Raw genomic sequence first — 21,716 nt, 5'->3', positions numbered from 1 at the left:
CCCCTGCTGCTGTTGGAGCTTTTGAAAAATAGAGATTAAAATGGTGTTATTTGGTGGCACTTGGGGAGTATTTTTGCGGGGGGTGGTCAGGAGGGGTGTCCCCCTCCTGCCGTTGGAGCTTTTGAAAAATAGAGATTAAAATGGTGTTATTTGGTGGCACTTGGGGAGTATTTTTGCCGGGGGTGGTCAGGAGGGGGTGTCCCCCTCCTGCCGTTGGAGCTTTTGAAAAATAGAGATTAAAATGGTGTTATTTGGTGGCACTTGGGGAGTATTTTTGCCGGGGGAGGTCAGGAGGGGGGTGTCCCCCCTGCTGCCGTTGGAGCTTTTGAAAAATAGAGATAAAAATGGTGTTATTTGGTGGCACTTTGGGAGCATTTTTTTCGGATTACACATCTTCCTCTGAAACATGGTCTTCTTGCTCCTCAGTAGCTTCCTATAGTTTTGAAAATTGACTATTTTGGTTTCCTGGCTTCCCTTTCTACTGCGTGGTGAAATGCCTACATTCACCCCACCAAACATCATGCATATCTCATGATTTACAATTGATTTTGACAAGCTGAGAAGCTAAAATAAGCTAAATAATATAGTGAAATTTGCATATTTGTGTTTTTAGAGCAATTGTTGCCCTTTTTTGATCAAAACATCTATTTCTCTGTAGCAGCATGTCCAAATTGATTGGATGTGTACAGATGTGTTGAAATTTCAATATTTGTCTTTTTGGGCAATTTATGCCATTCATGGTCAAAAAATCTGTATTCTCTGAAAGGGCTTGTCCAATTTCTTTGAAATTTGCTACACAAAAACGATTAACCATGCAGATTTATTCAGTATTTGCTATCGAGAAACTTTCAAAGTTCAACCCTTTTATGTGTTTTTGTGTTGGGATTTGTTGGATAGATGGCATTCTACGTAGTGTATTGTTGAATGTTAAAACATGTGTTGCTGTTGTTTTTTGAGGCTGTTTTTTTGAGAAAAAAGAATTGAAAATGCCTTTTTAAAAGCAAAATAATACATAATGACTTGATATGTTGTTTCATCATTATTGACGTGTTTCTACTTGTTCACCCATTCTTGCATTCATCATTGTAATAAAATGCTGTGAAAAAATGAAACTGATGTGGCCTGCATCTGTTTACCTTGATCTTAAAAGGCAAATACAACTTTCTGTCTTGACAACCATACCATAGTTTCAATGTTTTACCTAGTGTACCTGCTTGGTTTGTACGCAGGAAACAAGTAGAAAACAGGCTCTATAATTTCATAATTTTCAAGTGATCAGAATACAAAAGTCCTGAAAAGATAAGATAATCACAACTTCCAGTATAAGGGATACAGTCACTCTAAATGTATAAATTAAAATTAAAAATGTGCCGGGAGGATGTATTAAAAATACAGAAAGTTGCTTACTGTCGGTAAAATCTAAAAAAAATTCAAAATTTTAAAGACTTTTGCAGATTTTTTTTTTTACGCCTTTGTCTTCTTATTTATTTTTTTTTATTTTGCAAACTAGTTTGAAGATTTTTTTTTCCTAACTTTCTGCTCTGAAAATTTTTTTTTTCTGTTTTTGACCACCCCCCTCCCAAGATCTAATGGTCCGTCCCTTACAACAGAAAATGCATCATTAAATCGGCGTGCATGATGTCAACACGCAGTCTTTTTCGGAATTTTCGACTGAAGCGGACACACATTTATTATTTCGGATAAGAAGAGCATGGATGCATGAGCTTACTCTTATTTTTCAGAATAATGCACCTCCCATTTTTAATACAGGAAGTTGAGGAACGTGAAATTTCGGAAAAGCAAGGGCTGATTTTTTTCCAACGCTCCAGATCCGCAGGTTTTTATTACGTTTGAATGTTCCGTTCCAAAATGTAGAGTCCATTCCTACAAACTTCGTTCAAAATAGTTTCGTGTACGCTACACCGATTTCTGCGGTCAGTTTCGACTGTCCACTTCGCTGATGTCTACAGCTCGAGCTCAGTTGTGGCCAAAGGCCTTCAGGGTTGAAATTGGTGCAATTTTCATTATTGTTGTTGTTCGCTTCATTAAAAGAAATAACTCGCTCAAACATTTCGGACAAATTTTCATTTTTTGCATAGTAACGTTAGAACTATCCAAGTCACTGGCATTATCCACATCGCATCCTTTTCGTCGCTTCTGGCTCTCTCACAACCACAAGTTTTACAGTAGGCCTAACAGGTGGAAACCAGATTGCGCCCTCAGAGATGTGTAGTACCAAAACTGTGAGTCTTTTCGAAACGGACACCTTCAACGTTAATCAAACAGGAATAGTATAAAACTCTTACTGTCCCTTGAATGTTTCAAAAACTTGAAATACAATTTTTGTTCCATAGTTGATGGAAATGGACCAAAGACGTACACAATCCCTCAAGGTCACCGCTATCTGACCTTTGACCTCAGAGATCATTCCTACTCTGGAAATGAAACGAATGGCGTCTTGAGCGAGGGAGTTGGACAGCTGACGGATGGAGTCGTTGCCAACGGCAGCAGTAACTGCACAGACTTCGGGTTTGGTACCTGGGTGGGTTGGAACATGACCCAACTTGGCGGTGATTTGGTAATGACCTTCGACTTCGGCGTTGTTCGAGCGTTTGGCACTGTGGACTTCTATTTCTGTTTCAGGTACTGTACTGAAATTGTGATTTAACACATTCATTGTTGTAGTGTACATTCAAAAAGTTCCTTCAGCAAGCAGTGTATTATTTGATGGATTGTTGCAGACTGATTGTTATACATGTAGCTAGATTTTCTCACAGAACGCGAACCGAGTGTGACTCGAAGATGTTCTGTCAACTTCAGAAAAGAAAATTCCTAGATGATGAGAGTTCATTCAATCATGGATGTATGCTATTTTTACCTCCCATTTGCCATACATATATGGCAATGGGAGGTTATATGGTTGAAAAAAGTCTGTATGTGAGATGTCTGTCTGTATGTATGTATGTATGTATGTATGTATGTATGTATGGATGTCTGTCCGTCCAACGCAAAAACTCAAAAACCGCTGCACGTATTGAGCTGATATTTGGTGTAGTGATGCCATATATGATGTAGATGTGCCGTTGTTAAAATGAACTTTTTAGGCCGATAGATATGCTAATGAGGTACAAAAAAAAGCAAAAATGGTCAAAAATCAATAACTCAGGAACTACTCATCTGATCATTGTCATATTTGGGTTTTAGGTACCTTGGGCCCAACTCATTTAAATATATAGATTTGATGTCAATATTTGATGCTTTCTATTTTTAATGATTTTTTTTTCTTTTTTTGGCATTTTAGTAAAAAATCTTTTCCTCTTAAACCAATGGTTGGATCACTTTAAAATTTGGCGTGCTGGTACCTTGTGAAAACTGAAAATAGAATTCATCAAAATTATGGCACAATTTGCATATTTGTATTTTTGGGCAATTTTTGCCATATTTTGTTGAAAAAATCTTCTTTGAAACTGTGTATGCCATTACTTTCTAATTGGGTGTGCAGGTTCCTTGAAGTGACCTGAAGATGACTCTGTGAACTCAAGCTGAAATTTGCAAATTTTGTGGTACTTTTTGTCATGCTTTCAAGTTTGGTACACAGGTGAAATGTACCGGTATTAGGTCATTCATTCAAAGTCAAGTACTGCCTGTGTGTGAATGAGCAGATTATGATTGTGCTGTTCCAGGCTGAGGTGCTATTTATAGGAATGATGCAATGTTAGACGGTAATTGATGTTTTAACTGAATTTGACTTACATTGTATGTAACTCTTGTACTGTATAAACCCTATCAATTCACCCAGAAAAAAATAATTAATATGATTTTAAATAATTGAATTAATGAGGATATCAACAAAGTCAAAATAATTTTAGTGTAGAATTATTAGAATGTTCAACTTTTTTGACAGTTTATGGTGAAATGCTGACCATCTTGGAGGATTAAAACATGTAAAGGCAACTTTCCTGAATCCCAACTTTGACATATTGTGAACCATCATATATTGTGCTCTGTATGTTATCTAAAAGAAATTGCTCATAATAGTTTGTCATGATAGGTTGGTCAAATAAATAGAGATAGAGAAAGTTCCAATTTCCATTTATGGTTGACTTGGTAAGGATAAAATAAAATTACTTTTTGAGGAAAAAAATAGAGTGGTCAATTAAAAGAGTGGTCAAAGTGATACTGTTTTTATGGTAAAGCTGGACTGTAAGCTTCCTCATGTACTATTTATAGCAATTATGCAATCTGTGTAAACAGTGCAATGAAAGTGTAACATGATTCCTTATCATGCTTTTGATGACCTTGAACTTCTTAAGTTGCAAACATTTGTCTCTTCAGTGTGCTTTCTCTGAGTACTTACAGTCTCAACTTATTCAACAGAACTTACTTGAAATGTTAATTTGAAAGTTAAAATGTGCTTGGTTAATAGGATGAAATACTGATAAAGATAACCAGCTGAAGATTCTTTATAACCTGACAGATATGCTGTTTTTTTATGACGTAAATGTTGATAAGCAAGTCTTGTTTACTTTAATTAGAATGTAATTAACTCTCATTTATATTATTATAAGTAGTAGTATCAAGTTGATCAAGCTAATATTGACAAGTTGGTAGGCTGTTGGAGGGTAAAAGCTGTAAAAATAAATGTATGCATGTCTATCTGTTTGTCTGTCTGTCTGTCTGTAGACCCGCGTTTTTTGGAGGGTCTATGATCTGTCTGTATGTATGTATGTATGTATGTATGTATGTATGTATGTATGTTAGTTATTATGTGCGGATGTATGTCTGTCAACATTAAAAACTCCTAAATCGCAGCACCTAACATCTTAGTATTTGGTGGACAGGTGCATCGAGGGGTGGAGATGTTTGTTGAAATAAACATGTCAAAGTCAAAAATATGCAAATGAAGGGGAAAAAAGGAAAAATCCTGCAAATTGCTAAAATTTTGTAACCACTGGCCAGATTTGGTTGAAACTTGGTATGCAGGCTCTTTATAGTGACTTAAGTTACATTTCTTCAAATTGTGGTGAAATTTTGAAAGTTGTATTTTTTGGGCGATTTTCCCGTTTTTTTGTCAAAAAATCTTTTCTGAAAGCACTCATCCCATTGCCTTGAAAACTTGTATGTATGATCCTAGGGTTGACCTTTGTCAGATTTGTTCAAATTGTGGTGAAATTTTCATATTTGTATTTTTGGGGCAATATTTCCCATTTTTTGTCAAAAATCATTTTCTCCCAAAGTATTTGTTGGATTGCTGTAAAAACATGATAGTCTTGATCCTAGGGTTGTTTTCTGTCAGACGTGTAAAAGTCATTATGAGATGGAGCATTTCATATTGCTGGGGTATAAGATTAATTTGGACTTGCAATGGATTTTCTTAGTCAACCTGTAAGAATGCAATGTCATGTGTGTACTAGTAGTTAGTATCGCTGCAAAATGGAGGACAGTGTCATTGACACTATTTTTTACATCCATGATTCAATCATCTTCTGGTACCTCCATGATTCAATCAAGTAGCAGTGCTCTGGTAAATCTCCTTGCACTAGTATGATGACACAGTCCTTGATATGGTTGCATCTGCATAAATGTCATAAGGGACCCCTTTTGCTTTATTTCCAGTGAGTTCATCTTCAGCGGAGGTTTTTGGGTGTCGTTCAGTGAAGACAATGACAATTTCACCACCCCGATATCGATCGACAGGAACGAGCTAAACGAGAACCAAATCCGAGACAACACGAACAGGTCGTCGTCGTTACGATTTGATGGTAGCGGACATATAGGGCGCTACGTCAAAGTTGAGCTGTCAACTGGCCAAGAATCTGTTGTTGTTTTTCTCAGTGAAGTTTCCTTCGAGTCAGGTATAAGTTATTTTATTATTTTATTAGTTATAATTCAAATTGTCTGCATGTGTTTGCAATAGAATGCGTTCCATGCTTGTATAGATGCATGCATAGCAAGGATATGTACAACACAAAGCCCCAGAAATCAAAGCAAACAAACAAACAAACAAAACCAAACAAACAAACATAAAAACAACCCAAAAAACCAAACAGCCAACCAATCAAACAAAAACAAGTAATAACTAAATAACAAATAAATAAACACAAAAACAAACAAATAAACAAACATAAATAAATGAATTAATTAATCCATCAATTAATTAATATGAAAGAAATCACTACATCGAATAAGAATTGAAATAATTGATCTGAACAACACATGCAATATATTCAAAATGCTGCATTTTTGGGCCAGGCATGTCTGAGATATCTGCCTGGACGGACGGACAGATGGACAGAAGGAGGCTAATCTATAAGGCCACCGGACTTCGTCTGCAGCAATTAAATAGCATACCATATAATATTGATCATGATTAGAATACACACTGGATAGTAAAGGCCAAATGAAAAAAATCATGACCTATGCTACAACCAACCTCGCCTATCTCCTGAAGATGTATGAAGATCATATTTTTGGTCTGAAAATTTTGCCGTTATTATCAATTTTGTTGTAAGGCTTCAGAAGCAATTGAGCGTCACTTGGTGTTTGTCAATTGTCCAGCATACCATAGACACAGGCACAACTTGACCTGAGATAACCTTGTGGTCCCTTTCCCTGGACATTAGCATATCAAAAGGTCAATTCTTGAGTGTCTGGGGTCAAGAGTATCTGGTCAGAGGGTCACTTAGGGTCAACAGGTGAATTTGTCACTACTTGAAAAGTTGGAGTGTCAAGCCTTACTGACAAAATCCTTCATGACATAATGTGTAGATTTGTCTTGAAAGAAATTTTTTAAAAGATTATATAAGTCGACCACTAAAATACTACTACTTTATTAATCATATTTGGTAGTACTAGAGAATATCAGTGATGCCTAAAATAATTTTTTTATCACTAGGTTGTATGGTGTCCCTTGGCATTGCAAATGAAGTCATTACACCAAGTCAGATCACCTACTCTACAGTGGTGAATCCTGGTGGACGACTCAACAAGTATTATGGTAAGTTAGTCAAGTTCAAATCATTATCTGTTGGAATCAAATTATCAAAACATATTAATGTTTATTTTATATTTGTCACAACTGGATAAGATAAAACTAATTCTCTTGACTGATAGATGTAACATACAGCAAAGTTGTTGGATATGCTGTCTCAAAGTTGACAGAAAGGTTGGCCTTTACTGGAGCACAGTTGGTTGATAATAGAAGCTCACTTCCAAAACCTGCTTTTATGCAGGTTGATATGAACTTACAGAAAGTATGTTACAATGCTTTATGAAATCAATTTTGCAATGAAGACTACAGTTTGATTGGAGGGAGTGGAAAGGAATCAGCATTGCAAGGAATGCCTGGGTGATGTTTTCATGAAGTGTTTGACTGACAATCAAAGGAAGGCATTAAACTCAAAAAATGGCAGCAATGCCTTTGTTGCAAGCAGACCTGGAAGTGTCAAGATTTTTGTGTTGCCAAACCCACCAAGGCAGTGCTAGTTGTATTGCCACTCCTGATTGATCCTTGCTGTTTGAAAACTGTTAGCGAAACATTGTGCACAAAACTGAAGGCTTTTCATGCATTGTTTGGTTAGGCAGTCTGTGCTATGTCAACCTAAGAAAGTCACTGGACTATGCCACGTGTGATGAATGGGCAAATTTAATATTTTATTTGACTGAACGTCCATGTTTGTTTGAAAGTCTTTCGCAATTGTCAGATCAATTTAATTGGATTGTAACCTTCAGGTATATATAGGAAATGATGTCATTCTAATTAAATAGTAGCGCAGATAACCACCAATTGTTTTTGATACATGACAATTGGTTTATTACAGGTGCATGGGTGCCGGATTCCTTTGATCCTTCACCATACATCCTGGTTGACCTCCAGCATGAGTTCACGATCACCCAAGTAGCTGTGCAAGGAGCAGGTGTCTACGGTGAATACTGGATAGAGAGCTACCAGCTGCACTACAGCTCAGACAAGATCACATGGCTGTCATACGGAGAACCCAACTCTGAGGGCATCATCTATGAAGGAGAATTGATCAACGGCAACGCTGATGCTGATTCTGTTGTAGAAACTGTGTTGGCAAATAATTTTACAGTGAGTATCTTTCAGTCGCTAGAGGGCGCTCTTCATGCTGTGTTCAAAAAGAAAAAACATTTGGGGAAAACAAATTTCCATTTGCATCTATTAATCTTTACGGCCCTGATACGGCTTTTGCGGCCCGAGGTCGTACGGCAGAAGGGCCCGAGCGTGCGAGGGCCCGTACGCCGTACGACCAAGGGCCGCAAAAGCCGTATCAGGGCCGTAAAGGTTTTATCATATACCTTATGGAATGATAAATATGTAGTTTACATAATATTCAACATTGTTGAGGAGATAAAAATGCGTGTGATATCAATAATTCAACGCCATTTGTGTCAGTTTTTCATAAATACGATGGCCGCTTCCCGTCGCGGATTGACATACATAATGACATCATTTGTTTACCTGCAGAATTCTAGAACGCGCAAAGCAACATATCCGTACTGTACTTGACCAACAGAGATCGAGGCTGAAATCGAGGTGTAAGAAGGACAAAAGCGTGATGTCAGTTTCTGGTAATTTATACTGAACAGGCACGCATTAGGATACACAGGATTTCACTACAATTTAGAAATAAAAGCCGATGTCACCGGCGCGGGCTCCAATGTCGCCGCGCGCAGCTACGATCTGAGCGAGCAGGCGTTTTCCAAATCTCGCGCTGGCTTTGTGTACGAATGGAACGTTTGCGGATAGCAACGCGCGCAGTAACCAGACTCAAGACAGTTCAGAAATGCACGAGATTGCCCATATTTGGGCACCGGGCCGGGGCGTGATACGTAAAAAAAATGCACGGATCTGAGGGCGCTTTCTCCCATAGATTTACACAGGCACTTGAATGTAGGTATATGATATGAGGCTAAATTGACTCAAGGCAACACTGATGTGGATTCTGTTGTAGAAATTACTATTGCACCAGTAGCTTCATATTGAGTACCTTTAAATCTGTAGAGGGCGCTCTTCATACTGGTGCTATAATACTCTCTAAAGAAAATAGAGAAACATGCCAATGATGAACAAGGATTTCTGTTGCTGTAACTTGACCAGGTTGTTGTTGATGTAAATCGAGTGGAAAAGAACCTGTTTGAACTTTTAGTCAGAATCAAAGGTCTATTGATTTATGGTGTTTATGTTCTTTCATCTTGAAAAGATGGCTTGTTCGACCTGAGGGAAAACTTCTCTGTGTATTCAATGAGGTATGGAAGTTCAGACTCATAGTATGCTCTAATGACCTTTGAAATCTCTCCTTATCCAAGTGAAAACATTGCACAAAGCTCTTACCCTGTTCAGATAAACACCTGTATGAGTCCCAGTGTGTACTTATCGGGGTTTTTAATTTTTAAAGTTTCATTGCATGGTGTTTCTACTTTCCCTTGTTTTAAGAAGTAATAATGCATTTTATGTGAGCATTTATTTTATCACTTCATTGTTTTCTGAAATTGAATTCTGTGTTTTTATTTCAATAATAATGTATTCAAAAGTAAATGTTTCTTGAAAAATGCATATTTCAGTAAACAGTGTTTAAATGATATTTTCCAGGCTCAGTATGTTGTTATCAATGCAGCGTCTTGGAATGAACTGGCAGGACTACGAATGGAATTGTACGGATGTCTAGTAACTAATCCTACACAAGCAAACAACTACACAACAGTCACTGAAAATATTCAGGTATGAACTGCAAATTATTGCTCCTTGAAATGTCAAAACTTTCAATGGTCTTGAATACTACATCAATAAATCTTCTTTGTATTATATGAAGTGTTGAATATCTCACATCTATTTCAATGCGCAGCAGAAAGGAAATTTGTGAATAGATGAGATTCAAGAACATTCCTGATTTCTTGAAGTAAGTTCTTGAGAATCTCAGACTGTGTGTTCACTGTTGGGGCTCCACTCTGAAAAAACAGAACTGCAAATCTCAGCGCAGCTTTATGCATGTATTCCCAATATATACTATGAGAAATCCCAACGATATATGACATATTCCTTTTCAATCTTGTTTTCAAAGAAAACATTGGTTGCCACGAAACATAAAACTCACAGCATTTTGTTAAAGTAGAAGTGTTGTTTAGGTGTTGTGATTCAAGAACACATCACAGTGTACTGCATTGAATGTGTCTTCACAGTCAGCTGGCCTATAAGGTGTATTAAAAAGCTAATCAAGATCGACGAAGATTCAAGATATTTTGAAAGAAAATGATATCCATTCATCTAAGTTGGTGTACACTGTCTTCTTCTCTTTCTCTGCATCTTTCTGTATTCCTTTACTTGTGCTTTTGCAAATCCCACCAAAGTGTCCTGAGTTTTTTATAATATTAATGTCAAATCTAATTATTATTTTCTGGAGTGTTATGGTACCTATAGGTAAGTATGCTTTGACAGAGATATAATATTAGAGCATAGAAATTATCTAAGAATGTAACAAAGTCTGAAGATGTTAATTAGTGTTGTTCAAATGGCTTACTGAAGATTACATGTCTCTTCCCTAGGACGATACTGTCTGGACACTTGAAGGAAGTCCTTACCTAGTTAATACCAAGATTCTGATTGGAGCGTCAGCTACTCTCACCATTAAACCTGGAGTCAAAGTGATTTTCACCACAGAGGAGGCTGCATTAGCTATCCATGGTGAGGACACTGATAGTTTAAAGCCCCAGCTACTGATCCCAGTGTTCAGGAGTGATTGATAGCTTTTAAAAGTGAATGTGTGTGCAGCTAGGTCCTAATTTTCAAATGGTGTTTATGATAATTCTGATCCTTGCTGATAGTGATGATGATGATGATGATAATGATGATGATGATAATCATCATTTTTGCTTGTAAAACATACTGTACATTTTGTTGCCTGAGATGTATTTTGTATTTATTTGATCACAGGAAGTCTGTTAGCGGAGGGTTTACCAGACCAAAGGATTGATTTTACTTCAGATGAAATTCCATCCAATGAGTTTGCTGACAATTGGTCTGGACTACAGTTTGAAAGTGGATGTAAGTTATACATACCAGCCACAGTACAATAAATTACCCACAATACTCTTTGATTTGTATCCTTGAAGGTTACTTTTCTAAAAACTTTTTCAGTTCTGCATGTAAGCACTAGTGCGCAGCATCCGAATAATTTTTAAATAATATCTAGTATAAGTATGTTTAGATATTTCAGTGAAAGTTTGAAAATAACCACTAAACAACCATAAAAGTCACATTCTGCAGGTACTACAAATGCCATACTTTTTAGGCAGCAAGTTATGACGAATTGAAGGGGTCATTCTCTGAGAAAACACATGGGAGACATAGTAGACTTCACTCAGGTATCTCCGAGGATACAAATCGCAATGAATTATGGGAAATCTACAGTACTGTGCCAGCATCCTCAGTATTATTTCTCATTAGATTGTTATTAATGAAATTAATGTTAAATACTATTTCTGGTTGTTGTTTGAAATGCAGAGTACATAAATGAGCACTTTATGGAAATCCAGCGATACCCATATTACTTTATTTAGCAGGGGTCAAAGGTAACCCCACCTTCTTTGTTATTAATGCCAGTTACCAATTAGTTTGGATAATTACTTTCCTTGATATCATTTCATTAGCCCTAGTCCATATGATCTTTATGAGATCTCAATATGATTTTTGCAAATAAACAGAGCCACAATGTGAGACGTACAAAAACAGGCACTTGAAATCATATGATTGCAATGAATTAACTTACATTTTTCATTAAACTTTCAGACTCAAAGTTGTCTTACATTGATGTCCATCGAGCATCGACTTGCATCACAGCAGCATCTGCAGACTTTCTGGAGATATCCCATGCTAATATTTATGACTGTGGTTCTGATGGTGTAGTCTACGACACTGGAAGCTCCAATGAAAACACAACTGTTATATCACATAGCTCTGTCGTCCATAATGGCCGCAGTGGTATAGTTCTGTCTGGTTCACAAGATCAGCCTTACTTCAAGGTGGAAGAGGTGATCAGTTCTTACAATGGACTGTACGGAATTGAAATGCAAAATGAAATCAATGTACAGATATCCGGAGGTGTTTATTCCAATAACATCGATTCTGGAATTGTGATTACGCCGAAGAGTCAATGTCGTGTCTTCATGAGTGACATGGTTGTCACTGATAACAGAGAAGACGGTATTTCGTATCAGACTACCAGGGCTTTTGGAAACCACGAAATACAAATCAAAAGCTCAAACATTTCCAGCAACGCACTTCACGGAGTGTTCATCAATTTGATAAAACCGGACAAAACGATGACTTTGGCTTCTGTCATCATGGACAGTTATTTTGCTTTGAATAGCAAAGAAGATCTGAAGATCTTTACAGACAATCAACGAGACGCCTTCACTGCTGTCACTGTAGAAGGCAACACCTTTCACAGCAACCAGGGGGCTACGTCTTATTCTTGTCTCCTTGAGCGGCTGTCTGGTCAAGTTCTTCTGAGAAGAAACACATTCAGTCTTGGGAGTGGGGCATTGGAAATTCAGCGATACCAATCATTGTATTTTCCCGCTCAAGGCATAACTAGTAATGCGACAGTTGAGGGAAATCGGTTTTATGGAAACAACTACCCAAGAATTATCAACCTGGAAACTGATAATGAAGGAATTATTGAATTTATTGAAAATACACTTACTGATAACGTGGCTGCCCAGGTTATTCATGTCAATGCTTACTCTATCAAAATATCCCGCAACATTTTTAACAACTCACTTTCAACATACGACTTGTACGTCAGCGCGCCATTTGCTGAAGATAGATACATTGATGCGACTTTGAACTTTTGGGGACAGCCGTACGAAGACGGACACATGGACGACACACAGACGTACCAGCATTTATACACGCGAGTGTGCGATTTCTTCTGTAACATGGGCCTAGGCAGGGCCCTCATCGTACCGTTCTTTGCCGATGAGGAACAAACTGACGCCGTGAATGAAACCAGAAGTACCGTCAGAAACTTCTTCCAGTACGACAATACGATCATCGGCGGTCAAATCACGGAAGAAACCCTGGTATTCAACAACACTGGTACCGTCTACCTGGTGGATCGGTCAATCATGATTCCTGAGAACAAAAAACTTGTGATAGAGCATGGAGTTGTCATGAAGTTTTTAAGAGACAGGGGCATATATGTAAAAGGTGAGAAGGTCACTTTTCAAGGTTATTTGGAAGATCAATGTAAGTAGGGTTACTTTTACAGTTTGGATCTGTCATATAAATGCCAATTCTTGTATTCCCTGTCGTGTGATGGCTTTTTTGTAGAACATTTTGTCATTATAGACTTATTCTGGCTGATGGAATAAAGTTATTACCTATTTCCTTTGACAGCATTAGTACAAATTCTTGCGTTTTAGCGACGAAGTTACGTAACTGAGGAAGCTTATAGAGTTGGGAGAGGCAAAGTTGACGTCATTTCCGTCAACAACTTCCGTAAAACTATTTTGTCACACCACGTGATCAGTGTTATCTAACGACTAAAGCATACCATTCGCGCTGCACTCTCACTATCAGCGAAAATAGTATCGTGTTGGATTGATTGACATTATAATTGAACTTAGAGTGTACGTGTGAGTGTATTGGCTTACATGAAAATGCGATAGACAATGATGCATTTACGTTAGAACGTCCATGCTCGATCAAATTGTTTTTGTTCTGTTCTGAGATTGGGGCAGCCTACTACCTCCATGGTCTGACATGCATGTCGTTTCGATCTCCTTTTTACTGTGCAGGGGAGAATGAATTACGTTCCTCATGGGTTTCAAATATGTCAAAAAAAAAAAAAGTTTTGAGTGGATTTACGATTTCGTTTGCAAAATTACGAGCGAAAATTTAAGCTTCCCATTTCATCGGCGCGACCGTGCAAGAAACCTCAGTCTCCTACTACCTCCATGATCACATGTTGTACCACACGAACATGAAAGGCCTCTGAAACACTCAGTGTGTAAGCCTGTGGAAATTTTCGTAGTGTTTTTTCTCATTTAATTTGGCAAATTATCAGCAAAAACCTCAATAATTCAAGGTAACCCTTTCTTCTCAATCGCTTCCTCAGTGGAGTTTCATAGTGATACCAACGAAAATGAGTGAAAAATTTCGGTGCAAAAATCGTGCATCGGCGAGAGTAGAGACTAAGAGTATTCATACAGAAATAGCCCATGATTCGAGCTTGGTTTTCGTTTGAATTTTGGCCAAATAGTCGCTTTTTAGCGGGTTTTGAAATTTTTAAAGCATCTAAAAACATTAAAATGACTTTTCATTAACAAACGAAATAAAAAACTGAGAAATTTAATTATTTATCTACAAAATAAAAATATTTTTGGCAAGTGAATCATGCAGCTAAAAAGTGAACAATCAATGTTTTGGACGAGTACGTAGTGTGAGCGATTTTCGTGGGGATTCCCCGACCGTTCGTTCATTGCTGTGGCGCTCGAATACGCAGTCAGTTTCTGTGAAACGGCAGGGCTCCCGATACCCGATCGCCAATTAGCCAAATGCTACAAAAAATTAAAAATGGCTACAAAAATTCCAGTTTGGCGAATGTAGTGGCGATTGATTTTCTAGACAGTGCCCCTCAACAGAAAACTACAGCAAACAATCGAAAGTTGTAAGATGTTGAAACATTTTACCCTCCTTCCTACAAAGTTGCAATGTATTGAAACAGTTTACTCTCATTTCTACAAAGTTACAAATTCCCTGGTACGTGAAGCAAACATTGTTGCTGTTCGATACTACAGGGTACAGTACACAGGCTTTGCTTTGGGCTTGCTTTGCCGCTGTACTGTGAGCCCCGTCCATCCTGGAGTCTATCAAAAGTTTTACATACTTTGCTTGAATCAACGTTTGGCCTGCAACTACTCAGTTTGACAGTAAAAACCATAATTTCAAAGGAAACTTTCACAAACGGAGTCATAATACAAAGGAAAAGGAGAAAAACCGAGGTTTTCTGAAAGGTCAAGTCAAGGTCATCTCATCATGTGATGTATTGGATGAAGACCCCTTAAGTACACAATTATGGTTCACAAGAAACCACCTAGGGTGGGCCAATAGCTGAAAGGTAATTTCTGTTGCCTTCCAATTGAAATGGCATTGAGCTTGACCGTCAGTTTTAAATTAAATTTTATTAAGAGTCATGGCAAAGGGAAATTGTCAACAGTAATTGCAGTAAGCATATCCATTTTCATATCATAAAGTTTGTGAATTAAAATTTTGCATGTTAACATTAAAGCAACAATTCAAAAGTAGAACTACTACAATTGTCCATTCGGCCTATTTCAAACTGTTATAACTTATACAAGAAATTATGTGATTCTGAATTATTTTAATATTTTTTGCAGATACCTCCAGTTTAATGATGTAGAAGTGAACATCAAACATTTCTTGATCATATCAAAATATGAAATGAAAATATATCTGAGCTAAAATGTTATCATAATCATTAAAACAATGAATACTCTCAAACATTGAGTAATTTAAATGAACATATATATATCATTGTGTCATTGTGTCTTGTGTTTTACAAGAGTTGTGTTTGGCCCAACCCTTTTTGTCTCAAGAAAAATACATATACTCATGTATATGTGTACAAGCATGTGTACTTGGCTGGACCGATCAAGTTTCTGCAAAAAATCGTTTCACTGTCAATGACAAGCTAAAGTGACGTCTTTAATAAATGTGTCCATTCAATATCCAAAGAAAATCAAGGCTATCAATGACACGAAGAAAGTTTGTCAGTCCCCACGGACGAAGTCTGGGGGGACTTATAGATTGGGTCATGTCCGTCTATCCGTGCGTGCGTCCGTCCGTCCGTTCACGCAGACATGCCCTGGTCAATTTCTTTCAAACTTTGCACAAGGATAGTACCCTACCCCATACAGATGCACGTCGATTTGTTTCACAATGCAATCAAATTTGGCCGTGTTAGACTTGGAGGACTTTTTAGTTTACACCTCCATAGACTCCATGTATAAGGCAGTTCTCCATAGACTCCCATGTATAAGTCAGTTCTCCCTAGACGCTCATGTATAAGGCCAAGAAAAATAAAATTTAGTTTCTCATAGTATTCTAGTGCAAAAAGGATGCAGTGACACAGTTTTTAGTCCCCACGGATGAAGTCCAGGGGGCTTATAGATTGGGTCATGGTGTCCGGGTCATTGTGTCCGTTCGTCCATCCTTTCACACAGATATCTCAGACATTTTGACAAATGTCACGTGACTTCGGTGACCTTTGACCTCAAATATACCACAGGTGTACGGATTTGCCGGTGTACATGCATAGAGAGAATGGGAAGGTTTGACACGATTTTGCCCTCCGGAATCCTGTAGACAATAAAAATCCACGTATATCACCGCATGCAGTCAAAAAACTACTTCCTCCGACAGATAAATACCTTTGACGTTTAATGTCCAACCCTGAGACGTGTTAATTGTATTTAGTCTCTCTTTTGGCCCTAAATTCCTGGTTACGTACATCCTCAGGCTGTTACGTACGTCAGCCATTTTTAACGGGACAAATTACCCATGGTTCAGCGCGCATAAGTGATGAACTCGTGACCTTTGCACGATCAAAACAAACGTAACAATGGTAAACTTTCCCATGACTTGAGTTTGTGCAAAACGCAAAGCTGGACGTTGTGTGCACCAATACTTGTAGCCCGTTTGATAGTGGATTTAAATTTAGCGGTTGCGGGGTCACGGGTTCATGTCGAATGCTAATGACCCGCACTGCACTATGGGAAAGAATCTGGTTATTAAAATGGCTGCCGTACGTAACAGCCTGATGTACGGGGTTACCAGAGAGTTTTGGGCCGATATTGAGACTAAATGCTAGTTTGCCCACTTGAAACTTGAGCGTTAAAGGCAAGAGGTATTTAGCTATCGGCGTAGACCTTTTATTTGACTCTAAACTCCTTATTTGTTTGGATTCACGGTCCGGCGGGCAAAATCGTGTCAAACCTTCCCATTCTCTCTATGCATGTACACCGGCAACTCCGTACACCTGTGAAATATACTATTTGTCCATAACTCAGTAACCACAAGTGCTACACCCTTCATATATGGTATGATTGGATGACGCCACATATTATACCTCATTAATGCACATATCTAATTTTGAGCGAGCCAATAGAGCTAGAGGTCTGATTTTTGGTATATAGGGATAACTTAGCAAAACAATTTTTTTTGACAATATGTCACGTGACCTCAATGACCTTTGACCTCAAATATACATATTTGTCCATAACTCAGTAACCACAAGTGCCACACCCTTCATATCTGGTATGATGGGAGACCTTATGTCGCCACACACTGTACCTCATTAATTATGTGCATATCTAATGGTTCTGAGCAAGCCAATACAGCTGGATGTATGATTTTTCGTATATAGGGATAACTATAGGATAGAAAATTTTTGACAAAATGTCATGTGAACTTGATTTTTTACCTAAAATATACGTTTATGTCAATAAATAATTACCACAAGTGCTATGCCCTTTATATTTAGTAGGATGGGAGACCTTATGACAACACACGCTTTACCTCATTTATTATGCACATATCTAATTCTGGGCAAGCGAATAGAGGTAGAGGTCTAATTTTTGGCATTTAGGGATTTATTAGCAATACATGTTTTTTTTTTTCAAAATGTCATGTGACCTCAATGACCTTTGACCTTGATTATACCTATATATGCATATCTCAGTAACCACAATTTCTATACCCTTCAATTTTGATAGGATATTAGAAATTAAAATGTCACATCTTGTACCTCATTTATTATGCGCATATGTATTTCTTGGCTGGCCAATACAGCTACAGGTCTGATCTTTTTTCCCAATTTAGAACCATAACTTAGACATGCCTCATATGTTTCAAATTAGGAACAACAACATAGACCTATGTGCCCATAGATCTCAACATATCAATCCAGTGATACTTCTTAATGACCACATTTCCCTGCCCCATCAAGACTAATACTCCTATTACTATGTCATTGTCAATGACTTGTTTAGAATTATATTTTCGTTTTAAACTACAGTTCTTTGATGCAGTGTTGTCGTCTGGCAATCCATCATCACGGCAGATGTAGTGCATGCAATACACAGTCCACACTGTCGTCCAATCATGCGTGCATGTTTTCCTGTTATATTCAATTGGGTCAGAATTTTGTAGCAAGGAACATACAAAATCTTGCAGATAAATCAATTTGGATGATCTATGTACATGTATGCAAATTCCAAGTTTGGTGGACATGTGAAAATTATGTTTTTTGCCTTCATGTACAAGATGGCATGTTTACCAAGCTGGACGCTCACTGCTATAAAATCAATAAGGTTTTATTACAGTTTCACATTTCAACCCTTTCTGTTGCATCTTTCTCAGCAACATTCCCCAAACCTCTCTCCTTGCATCCCTACCGCTAAATGCACTGAGGAGCACAGTGTCATCATTGACGCTAGCGTTTTTAAAATGAGAAATTGTAATGAAATATTGTCAAGTGTCACAATTATTGTCCTAAAAGGTATACAGTCACCTGTAATCTAAATATGCCCATATATGGTCAAAGGGGCATTCCTTGGTATTCAAAATGCCCATGTGAGGGCGCTGTTTTTTAAAAGCAGCCTACCGCTTAAAATCTGTGATTGGTTAGATTTTCTCTTTCCATGGTAACTGTGGCAAAATTGGAACAGGTGACAGTATACCTTTAAGTGGAACATCATCATCATTTACAATGTATCTTCTACTGTCACTGCATCATCAGATTTGCTCATCATTAAATATTCCAGGCAGCTCTTCTGTAAGTTCAGTAAATTTTTGCCTCTGTTAACCATCACTGTGACATTGCTATCACTCTATAGGAGTGTTTTCTTGACAAAGCAGCAATTCAACTTTATTATTTTCATCCCAGGTGAATTGATGAACCTTGGTTCAGTGAGTGGAAAAATCACCCTTAGCAACAAGGAGGACGGTGGCTGGTATGGCATTGTTGTCAACTCTAATGAAGGTAAGTGAAAGTATTTTATAAATCTGACGTCACAAAAAAGAAAAAAGAAGCGATCTATTTACCAAAAAATAAAAGTCTGAAAAGACACCAGAGGAAGACACACTGTAGAGTACATGTAATAAAAGTAAATTTGTTGCTCAGTGAAATTTGCATAGCACACAGTGAAATGTTTTGACCACACATCACAGATTAGCAAACCCATTTCCCTTCGTGGATATTTTGTCCAGAGCAGTGACTTTGCCATTGCAATGGTCTGCTGGACAGTGGCTGCTGATTTCGATGTCATATAAAATTATATACAGTAAACTAGATTGAAGGACTTCTATAATATGTTTTTATACTGGTCATTGGACCACAAAACTTGCATAGATTTGCTCTCTTGATGAATGAGAAATGTACAGCAATAACTTGATAAGGTCAAACATCCAACGTGCAAGGTTTGACAATATTGTTTTATCAAACTGGAAAACTAATTTGTATTTTACTTTTGATGTATTCTTTCAGCACTTTTGTTCTGTTTAATAGTTTCTTATTCTACACCCCAATTCGTGTCTGAATACACTGTACCTGGAATTCAACTTGTCAAAACAGTCTGTTATTTCTGTAATGTTCAGTATAATTGTCGTTTAGTAAGAAGAATAAGGAAAATAGTGATATGATGTATCAAAATTGTTTCATTGAACAACAATAATCATAGCAATATTATCAAAAAGTTGCATCTGTTTTTCCTTTAATATTTAATTTTGTAATTATGAAATTCAGTTAATGTAGCATCATATGGTAGATTGAATTTTATTGTTTCAGGTGTTTTATTGACTGGTTATGAGATAACAGCAGCCACGACTGCCATTGATATCAGAAATGCTCAAGACACTCTGGACATTAAAGACATTACCATCCGTGATTCTCGGGCTGGTCTCATTGCCACAGTGGTGAGTGATACCGTCGTGAACATTTCTGGCTGTGTTGTCAGCGACTGTGGCTCCGATGGCATGTGGGTGACGTTTCATGAAGACACGAGCAGCGTGGAAGTGCACGTGTCAGGCACTTCCATCTCCCGAAATCAAGGGTACGGTCTGAACATTGAAGCTGAGGAACGAAATGGTAGTCCGAGACGATATGCGATTGTAAAAGTGACGGATACGGTTCTTGACAATAACGAGCGAACTGGAATCTCGCTATCTCTTGTGGAAATGAATTCGCAGATTTCGGTGGCAACATCGACGCTCGACACCAATGACTATGGGGTGTTCATTGACATCAAGTCTGGCATCGTCAACATCAGAGATTCTTTCTTCCAGTCAAACCAAAAGTACGCAACTTACGTGTCGTTTGAATCGTATGATGGTTATTCCTACAGCAGTGAGTTTAGAAATGTCTCCGTCGCAAGTTGCCGCTATGAAGACAACAATGTCAACCAGAATATCTACATTACAGCAAAGAACTGGGATTACACAGCCGCCCAGTCTTCTCTCCTCTTCACTGAAAATGTTTTCACTCATTCAGGGCGTGACGAAGGCATAGAGCTCCGTAACGTACGGCATTACGAGACAGTCAAAATCACAAATAATCAGTTTAACATTCAAAGTGGTACATCATGTTTCTTGGACATTCTCAATGATGTCGGAGATCTGGTCATTGACAGTAACACCTTCAACCAAGGTTCAACTCAGCTCAACGTAAGAATGGATTCTTCTGCCAATACGCGCACCGCTATAACCAACAATGATTTCCTCAAAAACAGTGGCAGTAGCGCTATTGTTCTACAACCAAATCCCTCCAGTACTTCACCTTTTCTGTTTCATTACAACAAACTCTCTCAAACTGAAAATACTGTTGTGCTCCTGGAAAATATATGCGATGGGTTGTCCTTACAGTACAACTTGTTTGACAATGCGGACAGTCAGTACAATGTCAAGGTGACATCCGGTGACTCGACGGCAGAAGTGAATGCGACTTTCAATTGGTGGGGAACTGCAATATTGCGAGAAATCAGACCAAAGATATACGACCAAGCTTTTGATTTGGCACTTCCCGTCGTGGTGATCTCACCGTTCCTGAAGTCTGAAAACTTTTCTGACATTGCCTACGATGACACGTTATTTTTCAACATCAATGGGGATATCGGAGGGGAGATAATCGGAAATGAAACATTGACGCTGGCAGGCAGTCCGTACCACGTCATTGCGAGCATTATTGTGAAGGACACTGGAATTCTGGTAATTGAAGCTGGTGTACAGTTCCTCTATAATGAAGAATTAAGGTTATATGTTGATGGTATGTAATCTCATCAGATTTTTGAACGTATGCTTGTACTATTTGAAATCCTTCCAACATGAGGTACAAAGTTATGTGCACAAGAGTATACGCTGATATCAAGAATTCACCCGGTGAGCATTGATATTTGTAATGACTCAAAAAGGTGCAAAATGGATGAACAGTTTTTTCTGATGATTTTACTGATTTTTCGAGCTTGATTTTAGAAACTTTGTCAGTTCCTGTTTCTTGAACCTAGCCCCGGCTCGTTCCTCCAACATCAGCTGAGTAAGCAAAATGCGACACACAAGTTGAGTTAGTAGATAAACAATTGCCATCCTTAGTGCCTGCGTATCTAATGATATGATATCTAAC

General features: G+C 38.0%; 1 protein-coding gene across 1 annotated transcript in view; it reads left to right on the top strand.

Annotated features, from left to right (window-relative positions):
• LOC139118153 (uncharacterized) overlaps positions 1–21,716 on the top strand; it is a 28,205-nt gene that overhangs the window by 1,719 nt on the left and 4,770 nt on the right. Inside the window, exons 2-11 of the mRNA XM_070681446.1 lie at positions 2,355–2,643; positions 5,617–5,855; positions 6,896–6,997; positions 7,821–8,092; positions 9,614–9,742; positions 10,564–10,702; positions 10,952–11,062; positions 11,807–13,228; positions 18,990–19,085; positions 19,890–21,362. Of these exons, the coding sequence (XP_070537547.1) occupies positions 2,355–2,643; positions 5,617–5,855; positions 6,896–6,997; positions 7,821–8,092; positions 9,614–9,742; positions 10,564–10,702; positions 10,952–11,062; positions 11,807–13,228; positions 18,990–19,085; positions 19,890–21,362 (4,272 nt within the window). The remainder of the gene's footprint in view (positions 1–2,354; positions 2,644–5,616; positions 5,856–6,895; positions 6,998–7,820; positions 8,093–9,613; positions 9,743–10,563; positions 10,703–10,951; positions 11,063–11,806; positions 13,229–18,989; positions 19,086–19,889; positions 21,363–21,716) is intronic.

The sequence above is a fragment of the Ptychodera flava genome, chromosome 19 (assembly GCF_041260155.1).
Source record: "Ptychodera flava strain L36383 chromosome 19, AS_Pfla_20210202, whole genome shotgun sequence".
NCBI lineage: Eukaryota > Metazoa > Hemichordata > Enteropneusta > Ptychoderidae > Ptychodera > Ptychodera flava.
This window is presented reverse-complemented; position numbering and strand designations above follow the sequence as displayed.